General features: G+C 33.8%; 2 protein-coding genes across 2 annotated transcripts; one reads left to right on the top strand and one right to left on the bottom strand.

The window, feature by feature from the left end:
• Window positions 1–1,055: 1,055 nt before the first annotated feature.
• On the bottom strand, window positions 1,056–3,207 carry LOC120201178. Its single transcript, XM_039201836.1, has 4 exons — window positions 3,190–3,207; window positions 2,027–2,080; window positions 1,483–1,946; window positions 1,056–1,317 (listed from the first exon to the last, which is right to left on the bottom strand). The coding sequence occupies exons 1-4, from the start codon at window positions 3,205–3,207 to the stop codon at window positions 1,056–1,058; spliced, it is 798 nt and encodes a 265-aa protein (XP_039057767.1).
• Window positions 3,208–9,771: 6,564 nt separating this feature from the next.
• On the top strand, window positions 9,772–12,003 carry LOC120201206 (heterogeneous nuclear ribonucleoprotein 1-like). Its single transcript, XM_039201863.1, has 2 exons — window positions 9,772–10,140; window positions 10,531–12,003. Exons 1-2 carry the CDS (start codon window positions 9,919–9,921, stop codon window positions 11,659–11,661), a joined length of 1,353 nt encoding a protein of 450 aa, XP_039057794.1. The 5' UTR covers window positions 9,772–9,918; the 3' UTR covers window positions 11,662–12,003.
• Window positions 12,004–16,703: the final 4,700 nt, after the last annotated feature.

Raw genomic sequence — 16,703 nt, 5'->3', positions numbered from 1 at the left:
AATCTTTAATTGATGATAATCAGAACGTAAATCAATTTTTGAGAACACTGAAGCTCCCTTTAACTGATCAAATAAATCGTCAATTTGGGGAAGGGGATACTTATTCTTGATGGTCACTTTATTGAGTTGCCTATAATCAATGCAAATACGCATTAAACCATCTTTCTTTTTGACAAACAAAACCGGAGCTCCCCATGGTGAGACACTCGGTCTAATAAATCTCTTTTCTAGCAACTCTTGTAATTGCTTCTTTAATTCTTGCAATTTTTCGGAGCCATACGATAAGGTGTCATTGCAATAGGAGCTATTCCCGGCATAACTTCAATTTGAAACTCTACCTCTCTATCTGGAGGTAATCCTGGTAACTCAGCAAGGAACACATCATGAAATTCTTCGACTATCAGAACCTCATCTAACCCTTTCTCTTTAACTCTTGTACCTACTACATTTGCAAGAAAACCTTGACATCCTTGTAGCATCAACTTCTTTGCTGCCATTACCGATATTACATTTGTTAAAGGATTAATTCTTTCACTAATCACATTTACTTCCATCCCTTCTGGACTCTTCAGGTTTACATTTTTCAATCTACAATCAACATTTCCATAATAACGAAACAACCAATCCATTTCTAGAATCACTTCGAATTCCTCAAAAGGTAGTTCCATCATATTAGCAGGAAATTTAATTCCCTGAATCTTTAGAGGACACCCCTTACAAACCTTGTTTACCCGAGCACTATACCCTAAAGGGTTAGTTACTATCACCTCATTACTCGTAGCCTCTAATGGAATTCTCAATTCTTTACTAATTACTGGTAATATAAGAATAATTGGAACTCGGATCAATCAACACCAATACTAATTTATCATACAGCTGGAAAGTACCTGCTATAATATCGGGATCATCACGGTCTTCACTTGTCTTTAAATTGTATACTCGTGCACTGGAGCGAATTTCAGGTTGTGTAGAGGATTCAGATTGATTCCTTCCTCTTCCTAGTCCTCTTTGTGAGGCAGAAACATTTCTTTCAGATGGCGCAGACTCACCAACCATTAATGGGCAATCCCGAATGAAATGTCGGCTTCACCGCATCGAAAACAGACTCCAGAAGCCATTCGATATGTTCCAAAATGATTTTTCCCACAAAGCTGACACTGTCTTGCTTGACCTGAAGTGGATCTCCCAATACCAGATCCCACTGATTGTGTCTGTAGAGCTCTCATCTGACTTGCTCCTCTAGCAGAAGATGCAATTGTTTCTGATCTAGCTTGAGGTTGGAATCTTGAATCTCTTCCTCTTTTTGGTAGTGTTGTGCTTGAAAAAACACATATCCTCTTAGATGTTTGAACTTTTGAGTCCCCAAATCTCTCATTTTAAGCTCTTTCAAGAGCTTTAGCACGATTAATCACCTCTTAGAATGAGGACAAGTTCAGTACTATCAGCATCTCTTTCAATCTAGGGTGCAAGCCCTCCACAAACCATTCACAAGAATCTTTTTCTGTAGTCACAAGCTCTGAAGCAAACCAACTCAGCTTATTAAATTCACATTCATATTCGTATACGGAGCGATTCATCTGCTTCAAATTCATGAACTCCTGCTTTATTTGTCTGATGAATTGATCTCCAATATACTTGTGTTTAAATTCCTCCAAGAACAGAGACCACATCAACTGGTCACTTGACATCCTCATGGTGACGTTCGTCCACCATATCCTTGCTTGACCCCTTAGTAATGACACAACTCCATCCAGCTTCTCTATTTCAGAACAGTGAAGACCATCTAACATGATTTTCAAATCATTCAGCCAAAGATCCGCTGCAACTGGACCTTCCTCTGCTTCTCCCTTAAATTCGGGAGCTCCTAATCCTCTCAACTCCTTTGCTACATTTACTCTGGGAGTTGATGGAGCAGGAGGTTGGAAAGCAATACTGCATCTAATGTTCTAAAGAACACATCTTGATCAGCTACAGGCACTAGAAGGTGTCTGTTCTTCACTATGCCTGGCCAGGGTAGGTGAATTACTGCTTTCAGCGGGTCTATCTCCCGTTCATTCTTAGAACTACCTTGTCCGGATATCTATAAAAATACAACCATAATTCTATTAGCAAAACAACACTAATATTCCATTCGATCAGAAGTTTTCACTATTTGTTAGCATGTATACATTATATGATACTCTAGACTCCGGTTTATACCGAGAATCGACTAAACCTTAGCTCTGATGCCATTAAATATAACACCCCAACCCGTACTCGATCCGAATACGAGTTCGAGATGTCACATTGTCTTTTTAAAACATTTTTCATTACAAAATAACAAACATTTGAACATATTTTAAGAAAATACTATAATAAATTATTGAATTATGTTTATTATAAAATTTTAGGTAAAAACGTATTTGTGTACATTAAAATACGAATGAACAATAATTTGCTACAGTACCGCAAACGGTAACTGTTATAGTAACCTGCTACAGTACTTTCGTAAAACGTACATAAAACTCGTAAAAATTTAATCGTTCATTACTATACATTACATTTACATAAATACGTTCAAAACATTAGAAAAGTCGATCAGAGCGTTAGTACTAACAACTCATTACATTTCTTACATACCAACATATTATACACAATCAAAATACATACTTTATAATTACTTCTGATCTTATTTCTAGCAGTGTTGTTGTTTTTGCCACTTCTATTTCTACTAATCTTGGTTCTTCGTACCTACGTGTAATTGCTTACACAGTAAGTCATAGACTTAGTGAGTCATATACAATAACAATGAAAATATAACATGATGTTATAATAAAATGAAACGTAACGAAAACATCTATGCAATCAATGTAAGCTACATAACAATGTACCTTACCAATAATCTTCTCAATTTAATCATCATAAATTCATATAATAAATTTCGTAGTTCAATAGATTCAATAGCCCATGATACAATACTGAGAACCCGAGGTATGTGAGTATGTGAGGTTGTACACTATGCTGTCACCACAGCTCATATAAATTGCACCGAAGTGCACGTAGAATTTGTCCCGAAGGACGCGTAGAGATGCGAAGTGCCACGTAGAATTCACGTAGTGCTATATAATATGTCCTTAAGGACCACATAGAAATTCCTAAGAATCATTACATATACCAAGGATCAAGTAAATGTCTCAAAAGACATCATACCTTCTCTAAAGAATACATATACGTCCCGAAGGACCACGTAGAATTTTGTCCCGAAAGAACCGCGTAAACTCTACTCTTGGCATACCAACTATACCTATAGTTCTCATCTACATAATATGGGCTTTTACATTTCACGTAGTGTATCTCATAGACATATCTATTTTCATATATTCATATAATCATGTAAATCATGTCACTATAATAACATATGACACATATACTCACATTCAGGTACTCATGCACATATAAGTATCATATCATTCACATGTTTCTACTTATGGAATCATACATTCAAATACGAAAAGACCAAAAGAGGTTTCCGCATAAGGCATGGGCACGGCTTATTCATTTTGAGCTATTGCAGAAAAGGTCTTCAGTTAAGGCGTGGGCACGGCTTATTCATTCTAAGCTATCGCAGAAGAGGTCTTTAGTTAAGGCGTGGGCAGGGGTTACTAGTTCATGTAAAACAATTTTAGGAGTCCCTTCTTACTGTAATAACTCCGTCACTGACTCATCGCAAGTTAATGTTTATTATATAAAAATAAGTACAAATTAAATTTGCACTCATATAACTTTTCTTGCATATTCATGTCACATAATGCATATAATATAAATTCATGTAATGTATCATAATATGGAATGTGATCATGTATCAAAATATTGAATCTAGACTTATCACAAGTCTAGAATGATTATAACACTATGTTCATGCTATGCATATGCACTCACCTAAATCTCTTTGCCTTTCCCTCGATCGATTACTTGTCCCTTGTTCCGGAACTCGTTTAGGCTCGATATCTACATGAACATAATTTTCGAGACAATTATCAAAATCCTAAACCTTGCAATTAACCTCTAACAGCTTAAACAAATTTAATGAACCAATTTTAACTTTTCCTTTAGGGGGAATCGATTCCCCCCAGGGGGTATCGGTTCCCTCTGCAAAATCTGTAAATTTTACTGTTCAAGGCCGAAAATCATCAACCCTTCACTAAATTTTCTCATACAAAGTTCCTTTCATACTACCAAACTTAACTACAACCATTTTAACTAACTTCTATCATTTCAACACTTTATTATTTCCAATATTTCATCCAAATTCTTAAAACTAAGAATCATACCCAAATTTCAAACCTGTTATTAATCAATTCTAACACTCTATATTCCTTAATTAACCTCTTGACAAGTCAAAAATCTTATTCAAACCTCATAAACTCATCCATATCAAAATTTCATCTAAAAAACCCATTTTTCAAATCTATCTCTAAAACATTTATCTTGTTGTTTTAATGTCATATAAGCTTTCCTTTAGCTTATATAACATCCAAACTTCAATTTCCAAGCTAAAAATCAAAGAAACGACCAATGTTTAGATTCTTACCTTAAGCTTGAGTGGCTCACGTTGAGAGAAGAAGATGAAGAAGATAAGTCTCTGAAAACTTATCTCTTCAATTCATTCATATGGGTATTATAATACCCACAATTTATTATTTTATTCCTTTATTTGCTCAATGACCCTTTTACCCTCTTATTTCTCCTTCACTTATTAATCAATCCTACACCAACATCTTTCAATTAATTCTTTCACTTTTCAATTTATTTAGTTTGGTCATTGAATAAAAAAAATATCTTACACTTAAATCACTAACCCGGTACTGAGATGTTACATATATAAAGTAAAATTATATTTTTTTTTTCGGGTCGGGTATTTTTCACCCTAAACCCAAATCAGACCCGATCCAAACATCACAGTTAAAAAAACCCGACCTGACCCAACCCGACCGGAACCCGAAATCTAAAAAAAACCCGACCCTATCAGGTCAGATTCGGGTCCCATGCTTATCCCTATATTTATATTCTTGTAATCTCTTTATATTAACAAAAACTAATAATAATATTTTCTAAAATTTATATTAATCAAATTGGTTAATTATATTTGATATCTGATTTTAAATAAAGTACCAAATATATTTTAAACTTAAAATTCTAAAAGTACTTTTATAAGTATACATTTATTTATGTATAATATTTTCATTTGTTCATGATTTTTTAATATTTACTATATTATTTTTGTGTTTATTAGAAATAAAACTTAATTTATCAAACAAAATTATAATTGAAACTTAATTAATTTTTGTTGACAAAATTAACAAATGCTGAGGACCTAAATATATCTTAGTCCCGTTTTATGTATTTTTTTTATTTCTAATTAATTTTAGTTTGAGTTATCTTAATTGTAAGGTTAATTATTCAATTTATTAGAATTTCAGTTCAGTTCTTATACTAAATAATTTTAATTAGTATTTTAGGTAATTTAAAAAAACTATTTTCGTTATCAAAATCATTTCATATAAAAAAATCATAATTTAAAACTAAAAATAGATTAAATTGTTAAAAGTTTAGATTAAATTGTACAATATTCTATCTTATCTTAAAAGATGATATTTGTACATATCAAGACAGTATAAACACGTTTAATTCTCACCTTTATGCTCCAAGTTTCGTCGATACATCTCACCCAATAGAAAATGCTTACCTGATTGGTTTTTTATTTTAGAGATGATTTCAAAGGTTTCACCTTTTTTTCTTTAATTTTTTCTATATTTTATGGATTAAATTTATCATTTCATCTCAGTGTTTTTTTGTTAGTATTGTCTCGTATTTCGTTGCAGGTCAAAAGCTTGTTTCTTGCTTACTTTTTCCATCACTTTCCCAGGAAAATAAGACTCTTCGCTGATTGAGAATTTTTGGCCTGTTTTGAAATTCTTCCTCAAGTTTCATGTCTTTTTCCCCTAGTTTCCCTCTTGGAGATTGGATTTGAGTTTTATGGTTTTCATTATGGTGTAAGAGACAATGAGTTGGCTTTCTTCTTGGGATTTATCAGATTGAAGGATTTCACTTTCCACCCATTGAAAAACCCAGAATAAAAATAAATTTTTGAATTTTGGGGTTAGGGTTTGATCATTCATCTCCTTTTGCTTTCTGGGTAGCTGGGTTGTTTTCGAAAATCACGATCTAACCCATATATCTTTTTCCCCCTCCTTTTTCAGCTGAGTTACTGAATTCTCTTTCACCTAGTTGAGTGTTGACCTAAGGAGCTTTATAATTTTAGTAGAATTGTCAATGGATGCTATCCACAATGATGTGAAGGATGTTAATGGACATAAAAACAACAGCTTAAGTGCCGTAGATTCTGCTGAATCTGTAGATCATACTGATGGAGAAGATGACGGTGAATCAAATGCTTTATTGGTACCTAAAAGAGAAGAAATGTTGATAAAATCGGATAAGACGAGGCGAAAAGTCCAATGGAATGATAGAAATGGGAACAAACTTGTTGAAATCATGGAATTTGAACCAAGGTAATTGGTTCATTTTGGACTTTTGATAATAGTGATCTTTTTGTTTGAATTTATTGCCAATTATGTATTTGATGTTCTGAACATAGTTTCTTTATCATTTTAGGTATGTTTGCACACTAGAAATTTGATACATGTTATGTTGTCGGTATAAAATTTACAACTTTATGTTGCATATAGGTTCACCCTTATAGCAAGGCATTGTTATTCCCTTTCTTATGTTAAGTTGGATCGATGATTGTAGCGATGGATTCTCTTAAACCGATATTCGTTTTCGAGGGTTTGCTTAGGTGATATTTGTTAGACTGATTATCTGTTTATGTTGAATCTTCATTTGTTGTTTCCTTTCCCAATTTGGTTAGACTGGTAAAGTTTTGGTTTGCAACTTTATGTTATGGTGCCGATCGGGTCTTCACAGCATGTCTTTCGGATACTTTCTTCAACCATTGGGATTTGTTTTGCACATTTCTTCGAAAGTTTTGTTTGCGTTAGCTATGGACATTATCTGAAAAATAACATGTCGAATTCTGTTTCTCTTGGCTTGTGATCAACTCGTTATAATGCGTTGTCATCCGACTATCTTAGTATACCGGTAACACTACCAGCCATAGATTAGAGAATGCAGATCGAGCTGCTGACGGATTAGTTTTCTGTTCTTGATTCTTCAATCTAAAACATCAAGAGCTTTGCTTTAAGTACAATGGACTATCGTTTCTGATTACATGATTTGAATAGTTCTTGGTGTATTAACTATGAATTAGTTGAGTTGGATTCTATGATAAAAATTTGGGCATATTTTGGATCTTTGTAAGAATTAGTACTTCTTGTATGCCGGAAAAACCGATTAAGTATGAACAATCCTACATAATTCTTGGTTATATCGTTCGGTGTATATAACTAGGTTTTACGCATTCTCACTACAATGTCAAACTACAGTAGAAAACGATGACTCGTGTGATTTACAATCTTAACTTGCAATATCGATTAGTTGATTGTGTTTTTTTTGACGATTCGTGATTGTATCTCTCTCCTCCTAATGTTCTATCTGCGCCTGCAGTGATGTGAGCGATTCTGATGACGACGACGATGAGGATTCCTGCATGTGTATAATAATGTAGACATCGGATATGTCTTGCTAGAAACATCGACGGGAGCTTCGTTGTTCAACCTTGATTTTGATATTTGCTACCAGACATCGCTGGTTTACACTAGCTTTTGGAAGGATAGGTTAAATGTTCCGAAGCTGACTCGAGGTAGTCTTCTCATATTTTTGCAGTTCATCGAACTGGAGTGTTCCCCAGAGGTGGTTTGTCATGTGTTTCGCCATTAAAAGATGAGAATTCGTGGGAGCAAATGAAGATGACGGTTATCTTCCTTGCGCGATGTGTATTCGGTATTCTCTAATCATTAAGATCGTTTCATTTTTGTTCACTTATTGTATGTTAGTATTATACAAGTTGAACAACGTATAAGAGATAGGTTTCCATTTCCGACACTTGCATCTTGTTTACGTCTTACGTTTTTTTCACCCGGATACTGTCAGGTCGGGTCAGATACGGATATGTTCCATTAAAACTGCTAATGGATCCGAGATATGGTGCAATTCTAAGTTACCCGAACTCGGGTCCCGAAAACTTTGAACTGATAACACAATGTTCTTGTAGTTCCCAGAATTATTCAATGTTGCAGTGTGTATAAAGTATGCATATTCTGGTTGCCTCTGTTTAGAACATAAGACTTCCATTATTGAGCATCTTTTATTACAAATTTGCTGCCTGAATTGATTGTTACATACACCGGAATTCTGTTCCGATCCAATTCCGATCGGTAATAGACATCAGAGCTCTGCAATATTTGATCAAATTTCTGTCACGATCCAGTTTCGATCGATCAATAGATATCAGAGCTTTGCAGTATTTGATCATATGCAAACATACCAATGGCGTCCAGGACATGGATGTGGGAGCTTTGCAGTATTTGATCTTATCGATATTCGTTTAGAGATCAGAAAAACTGTTACGATAACTATATTCATCCTATTCAAAAATCGATATGCTGTCGATTCTTCATCCTGAATCGGATCATACATTTGAACATTCATGTTAGACATAAACTTAACGTTTAGTTTTTTTATTTCATTTTAGTATCCGTCGTTAAAAATGTAACGCATTTAGAACCTAAATTATCGGATTTGACCCGTTTTAGTACTTGAACTTTCAATTTTCCCCTCAAAACTTAACGTTAAATTTTGAATATGGTATTAAAATGAAACAAAAACTAAATTTTATGTATGATTTTGAAAAAATTGAAAGTTTAGATACTAAGACTGAACAAAACTGATAGTTTAGGTACTAAACGTACAATTTACCCTTTAAAAAAAGGTATTTGTTACATTATTTTTCGAATTAAAATGTACGACCCCTTACTCTGATTCAGATATGAGTAAGGGTGTTTAATGAGTTGAGTAATTCGTAAGTTGTTTGAATTTGATTTAGTTAATGCTCGATTCAGGTTGATTCAATTCGAGTTTGAGTCGAGATCTTAAAATTTTATTTCATTAAAAATTATAATTAATAATTACTAATTTATTAATAAATAATAAGAAAGAGGTTAAATTATTAATTAATAATTGATACTAATTTATTAATTTACTAGATTTTACATTACATATAGTTAGAAAAATAATGTAAAAATTCTAGTGAATTTAACGAACAACAAATCATATTGAGCAACAAGTGTTTTATAACAAGAACGATTGAAGTAAAATTTTATTAAGCTTAACTAGTAATGAGTCGAATCAAATAATTTTTTTTAATTAAACACAAGTCAATACTACTCAATTCACGATCTTGCTGGATATACACTCTTGGATGTTAGCGCTGACGATATATTATTGTTTTAAAATTGTCATATAAGTTTTTTTATTTTCTTAATAATTTAATAATTAATCAATTTTTGAATTCTTTTATTTTCTTAATAATTTTTAATTTTAAACTTTATTTTATAAATTAAACCAATTAATTAACCCAGTCCGGCCCTAATAACCACCGAACTCTAAATAAACCTAAAACCTAGCCCAGATGAAACCGGTCCAGTCTCATGATCAAATCACAGCCGTTAAATCCCGAAAGAATCACAATCCCACCGTCCATTCGGCATACAATCCGATCCCTCACAATCTCCCTTCCTTCTTTATTCTTGGCTTCCCACCCAGCAACATTCTCTCTCAAAATGGCCCCTAAATTTCTCTTTCGTTTTTCTCCAAATCCCTAAAAAACCCAAATACCCTAACCTAAAATACGATTGGATTACGAATAAAAGGAATTCGTTAGATTTCGAGAGACTAAAAGAGAAGAGAAAAGGAGGGGGAATGGATTCAGATCAGGGGAAGTTGTTTATCGGTGGGATATCATGGGAAACAGACGAGGACAGGCTAAACGAATACTTTGGTCAATACGGAGACATCTTGCAGACTGTTGTTATGAGAGATAAGGTTACTGGTAGACCTCGAGGTTTTGGATTCGTTGTTTTCTCAGATCCGTCCGTCCTCGATACTGTTCTTCAAGAGAAGCACACCATCGATGGTAGAACGGTGAGATTCTTTCTGGGGTTTTTTTTATATATATGTTTTGGCGTGTTAATGTTTGTTTAGGGTTATAGTTACCTTCGAGTAGGAAAATAAATTTGGGGTTAATGTTGTTTTCTATTCCTTTACTGTTTGGTGATTGTATGGGTTATATGGGTTCATGATCCCCCCCAATTATGTTGTATTTATTGTTACTTATGAACTTTTGTACTTGTGTTTTCTTAGTGTATGATATATTCTCTTGGCGCCAATTTTAGTGTGGAGTGGAGGCATTGTTTGGTTAGCTTAGGGCTTTTTATTTTTTTTAGTTCATCCATGTTTGTGTATTTATCTGTATTGCTATTGGCCTTGCCTGGTGCAAAGATAGTTCCCAATTATAAGATAACTGTTTCCCAGGTCGAGGCAAAGAGGGCTTTATCTAGAGAGGAGCAGCAAACATCTGCCAGATCTGGTAATTTTAATCAGGGTAGAAATTCCGGAGGTGATGGAAATGTCAGGACCAAGAAGATTTTTGTTGGAGGGTTGCCTCCGACCTTAACTGAAGATGGGTTTCGTCAATACTTTGAGGCTTATGGTCATGTGACCGATGTAGTAATCATGTATGACCAGAATACTCAACGGCCTCGTGGATTTGGTTTTATCTCCTTTGACACTGAAGATGCAGTTGATAGGGTTTTACACAAAAATTTTCATGATTTGGATGGCAAGCAAGTTGAAGTGAAGAGGGCCCTTCCTAAAGATGGCAATCCTGGTGGGGTTAATCGAACTTCGAGTGGAGGTTCTGGTGGTTTTGTAGGTTACCAGAGCTTTGGTTCATCTGGTGGGAATTCAAGTTCTTATGATGGTCGAATGGATTCCAATAGTTACATGCGCGCCCAGGGTACTGGAGCTGGCTTTCCACCTTATGGCTCATCAGGATATGCACCTGGTTACGGTTATGGTCCTGCTAGTAGTGGTGTTGGCTATGGTAGTTATGGCAATTATGGTGCTGCAGGTGCTGGTTATGGTGCCCCTGCAGGTGCAGCTTATGGGAATCCCAATGCTGGTTATGTAAGTGGGCCTCCTGGTGCCCCTAGGAGTTCATGGGGCGCTCAAAATCCAACTGGTTATAGTGGTATGGGTTATGGAAATGCTACTCCTTGGGGTGCTGGTGGCCCTGGTTCTGCAGCTACTGGCCAATCTCCCACTGGAGCAGCTGGGTACGGGAATCAAAGTTATGGATATGGTGGATATGGAGGAAGTGATGGACCATATGGGAATGCTGGATATGGGGCAGCTGGAGGTCGTTCTGGTGGTACTCCAAATAGTTATGCTGGCTTGGGTGGGGGAGATCTACAAGGGAGTGGCGGTGGTTACATGGGAAGTGGATACGGTGATGTAAATGGAAGTTCAGGGTATGGTAATGCATCATGGAGGTCTGATTCATCCCAAGGTTCTGGTTACGGGGGTGCTCATGCAAATGGTACTCATGGAGGACAAGGCGGTTATGGTGCTGGGTACGGTGGTGCACAGGGCCAACAACAGTGATTATATGACTTGAAAGACAACTTGATCTCGACCTCTTCTGTGCGTAAGCTTTGCTTTGCAGTTTGCGTTCGTAATTGTGATGGTTTCTTACACCCAGCAGTGACAGGGGAGGCTCACGTTGGATGCCAAATCTCCTTGGGACCGGTTGGATTGCTTGAAACCCTGTAGTTTGCAGTATCTATCTTGCTAGTCATAATAAGTAGTTTTTAGGCATAATAGATGCCTTTCAGTTGTGCTACCGAGTGCAGTTTTAATTTGGCTTGCTTTATATTTTCTTTTTTCTTGCCGCTCCAGTACGTTCTTATCTATGGTAGTGTTCAAGTTGTGTTTGTTTTTATAACTTAAATTTGCGTTATCTTGCTATTTTGAGTATTTTGTTGTTATTTATACCATCTAGGGAAGCTGGATGACAGGTAATCATTCTTGATTTGATATGATTAGTAGGATATGGAGATTTACCAAGGATTTTTAATGATAGAAGTGGAGCTATGGGCCACTTGGGTTGATCACTCGTATTGGTAGCGTTAATCGTAGTGGTAGTTGACACTTGAGGATGGCATAATCATTTTCCCCTGTATTTGCCCTTGTGTTGTACAGGTGGAGAGATGCACGAGAGTTCAAAGGTGGAGTCAAGTGTCCACTCATGACTCAAACCGAGCTTTGTGGTTGGGGTTGTTCAGTGTGGGGTTGGTTTGGCAGAGGAATTGCTCGGTTGAAATTTTGTATTAACATGAGATGAGAGTGGCCCTTCCCCTCCCCGGAGCTGCCCCAACACTGCAAACACAAAAGTTTCCCCGATCTTCATTCAGGTTCTTTGGGGGGTTTATTCAAGATGGAATTGGATTGGTTAAGCAAACTTCTTGGGGATCCGGAAGATCAAGATTGCTGTTCTCGCTAATCATTGAGTGTGCTTGGAATAGATCTTATAGCATTGGGAGGGAGTATGCCCTTCGCATTAGTTTTGGAATGAATAAATTGAGTTCTGCCCAAAATTTGATGCAGGGGCCTATCTTCCATTTTACTGGCAGTAGGTTAAATCTACTAAATTCTGCTGGTTAAAATTGGAAGTTGAACTGAGTTTTGGTTGGTGGAAGGAGTTAAGGACGTATTGTTTTAAGGATGAAAGCATTTAGGATCAAAGATTTTAGATAGAAACTCAGCCTTTTTCCCCTCATATCAATAGAGGTATTCATTTAAGCTATAAGCTAATCAGGTTTGTTTAGTAGTTGATACATAAAGCAACGAGGGTTGAAAAGGCTGGTCGAAGGTCATTGATCGGCAATGGCTGCATAGCATCTATTAGGATTTGGCTGCCTTGCTTGAATTAGTATATATGGTGTTAATGAAACCTCGGAATGGATATCCGGGTGCCCGGAAATGATATCCGGGTGCCCGGAAATGATATCCGGGTTCTCGGAAATGAAGAAACCATTCTGAATGCTCTCAAACGAAGTTCTCTCAAATCATCTTGTTGGAATGCTTGTAAAATGGTTGTGGAAGATCAGCAAAATGTGTTGCATGTCGAATGCCAATATAAACCTCGGTTTGCAAGCATTACATTTAAAAAATTACATGTTACATGCAATTCAAACACTATATATAACGATTTGATACAAATAATTTTATTATTTTTGTGCCTATAATTTTGACTTTGTTTCAATTTGGTCAGTGTAATTCAATCAAAAATTACAATCAAACCAAAGTATTACATGTGTTTATCTCCTTCAAGTGCATGAATCTCAAAATATGACTCGGATTCAAAAAAAAAAAAAAAACTGCCTCTATTGAATAACCGAGCACATTTTAATGCAGAGTTTGCCCCAGTTTTTGAAACATTCCATTTTGATCTCTGTAATTTTAAATTTCTTTCAATTTGGTCCTACAAATGCCCGAAAAAGAAAGAAAAGAAAAATATCATGTAGGGTAAAGGTGTTCCTTGTTAGTGATGCATTTTTTGTACATGACAGAAAAATAGTTCTATTTCGAAAATTAATAAAAATGGAAGTTAATTTAGAAATTAATCTCTAAAATGATGATATTTATGTTAAAAGGCTAGCATTTTTAAATATTTATAGATAAATCTATTAAATTATTTTAATTAGGGCAAAATAATTTTTAGAGGTTGTACAATGAAATCGAGAAAAATAAAAAAAATCGATTTAAGTTAAACTATATGATTCATTTTGATTCCAATTTTTCATTTGGTCGTTCGGTTTCCTTATAGTTTACATATATAAGTTCACAATTCGGTTTGATTTCAATTTTTTTTTCTTATGAAACTCGTTTGTTCCAAATCAGATAGAATTAAAAAAAAAGAAAAAAATTAATATTCAAAATTGAATTCATTATGAGCTTGAAAAACGATGATTAGTTAAAAACCATAAAATCGAATTAAACTGAACAAAAAAATTTAATTTTTATATCATTATGAGTTTGAAAAACGATGATTAGTTAAAAACTATATAATCGAATTTAATATTCCATATTAATTGATCAAAGGTTATATGATAATAATACCATAACACATATTCAAATCAATTTCGCTTATTTTTTATTATCAAACAGATAACAACATTTCAAATTTAGTAACCAACGTTACTTTAACAAAAAATTCTATTAATTAGGTTTGTCCACTTTAAAATTAAGCAAATCAGTTAAAACAGTAGGATAAATCCCAAAAATGAATTTATTTGTTTATCTCAATTTTTCAAGATTTCCGTATCGTCTCGGATTTATTTTTTCCAAAAAGGCAGAAGATAAATTATGTCTTAAGATTGTTAGAAGTATAGCAATCCGAGATGAAAAGAAAATATAAAATAAAATATTTTATAGATTCACAATGTGTTTTCATAGTGATTCACACAAGTTGCGTCAAAGCACATTTAATTCCAGTATTCCATTGTAGGATTTCGTCGCAAAGTTTGTGTACCGGAACAACTGATATGAAACGAGTTGAGGCCTACAACTACGCAGTTTCCTTAACACAGATTTTCGACAACTCATTGGTGCTCGAGATCTTTGGTCGTCTGTCTCCCAAGATGCAACAACGAGATGATCATCGCACAATAGCACAATTGTCGAGATCACGAACTATTCCTTGCCTTCGTCTATCACTGGAAAAACTAGAGGAGAGAAAAACTTTTTGAATAGCTTTTAAGTTGTTTGAATTGTATTTAACTTAGTGGGTTTAAAATGTATTCATAGGAATTTCACATTGTGAACAATTGAAAATTTCTGACATAATGAAGCATCAATGAAAATCAAGAAATTTCCAAAATTGACGTTTTAATTAAACGAACGTTTTAATATATACCATTTTAACTCCGAAACAAATTTTGAAAAGATATGATCTATTTGAGGAAAATATATCACATTTGGGTTAAAATATTTGCAAGCCCATAAAAAGTTAGATCGGTTCGGACATTCATGTTACACACATCGTGCACGTCTGCACATTTATGAACCAATAATTGGTTTCACATTGTCCTCTACAACGTTTGGATCAATTTCTCATTCATATCTACAAAATTATCGAATTTTTCCAACAATTTATCCTTAAATATGTTATTATTAAATATTAGTATATTAACAATTATTAAAAAAATTATTGATATTAAATTATTCTTTTATTGATTAATTATAATAAACAAGTTATTAATTCACCTATTAATAATAAGTGAGTAATTAATGCTATTCGCTCTCTACCTTCACCCTGTACTTTTTATTTTTATTTTTTTTACAATTTGTGTCAATTTTTTATAGATCGAATTTAACTTTTTTTAATCTTGTTTAGCTGGTCGCGATACCAGTTGATTCTAGTTGTCGATCGTCGGTTATATTTTTCTTTGTTTTATTTTTTATTTTTTTAAGAATAATTTTATCTTTGTAACACGTTTATCTCTGTCTTTTGGTAGTTTTTGATCGTTGTTTTCGTTTATCTTTTTCCTCAGTGTTAGATTTGACATCACCACAACTGATCAAGATGACGCTTATTTGTTATTATGCTGACATTCCCTACTTTGGACAATCAGATTGATTTGGATACATGTTTTACATTCGTGAATAGTTTTCTCATGTCTCTCGACTCTGATTTACGATTTTTCGGTGATATTTTAGTAGTTTACTCTCTTTTGTGGTTCATTTGTCAATGCAATCAGATTTGTTTGTATCTTAATTTTGTTCGAACTTTTTTGTTAGGATTTTGTAACATTTTCCTTCTTTGGTCCTTATGTGATTTTGGTGACTAGTTTTTGTCTCAATAATAATAGAAAAATGTCATAATTATATTTTATGTTTACGTTTATACATGTAAATTTTCATTGTAATTTTGAATATTTTCTATTTTTAATAATATTAGCAACTTTCTATTAAAATAAGTGAGTAATAAAATTAAAACTAGTCAGTATAATATATAGACAAAATTACAAAAAACATAATCATATATATATATATATATATATATATATATAATTAAAATCAATTATTAAAAAAATAAACATATAAATTAACAATCTAAATATATCTAGATCTAAACTTAAAAAAAATAACTCAAACAATTCATAAAGTAAGTTTAAAGTAAAAACATATATAGTAAATTTAAGATTTCAGGCTACAAAATTTTCTCACTACTATAAAACATTACTATTTTTAGTCTTTCGACTGTTAAAAATTGTAAAATAGTCACCCAATTATTTATATGCTTCAAACTCATTTTTTTGTTAAAAATTTGACGATCATCTGAGTTGGCATTGACCCATTAATTGGAATATGATAAATCTAATCTCATAATCATCTGAACTGTATTTTGTAGATTGATTATCTGTTTATATTATACCATTGAGCTTATGCTTGAAATGTCATAGCGTTAAGCCAGTGCTTGAAAGCAACGAGTGCGGCAGTAAATATCATTAAAATATGATTTTATCATATCTCAGTCATATGCTAACGACAAACTCAGATAATGTTAATTTTTAACGAAAAAATAAATTTGGAATATTTTGTAACTTTTAATAGTCAAGGGACTCAATAAAACATAACCCTAT

The sequence above is a fragment of the Hibiscus syriacus genome, unplaced genomic scaffold (assembly GCF_006381635.1).
Source record: "Hibiscus syriacus cultivar Baekdansim isolate YM2019G1 unplaced genomic scaffold, ASM638163v2 tig00007043_pilon, whole genome shotgun sequence".
NCBI lineage: Eukaryota > Viridiplantae > Streptophyta > Magnoliopsida > Malvales > Malvaceae > Hibiscus > Hibiscus syriacus.
This window is presented reverse-complemented; position numbering and strand designations above follow the sequence as displayed.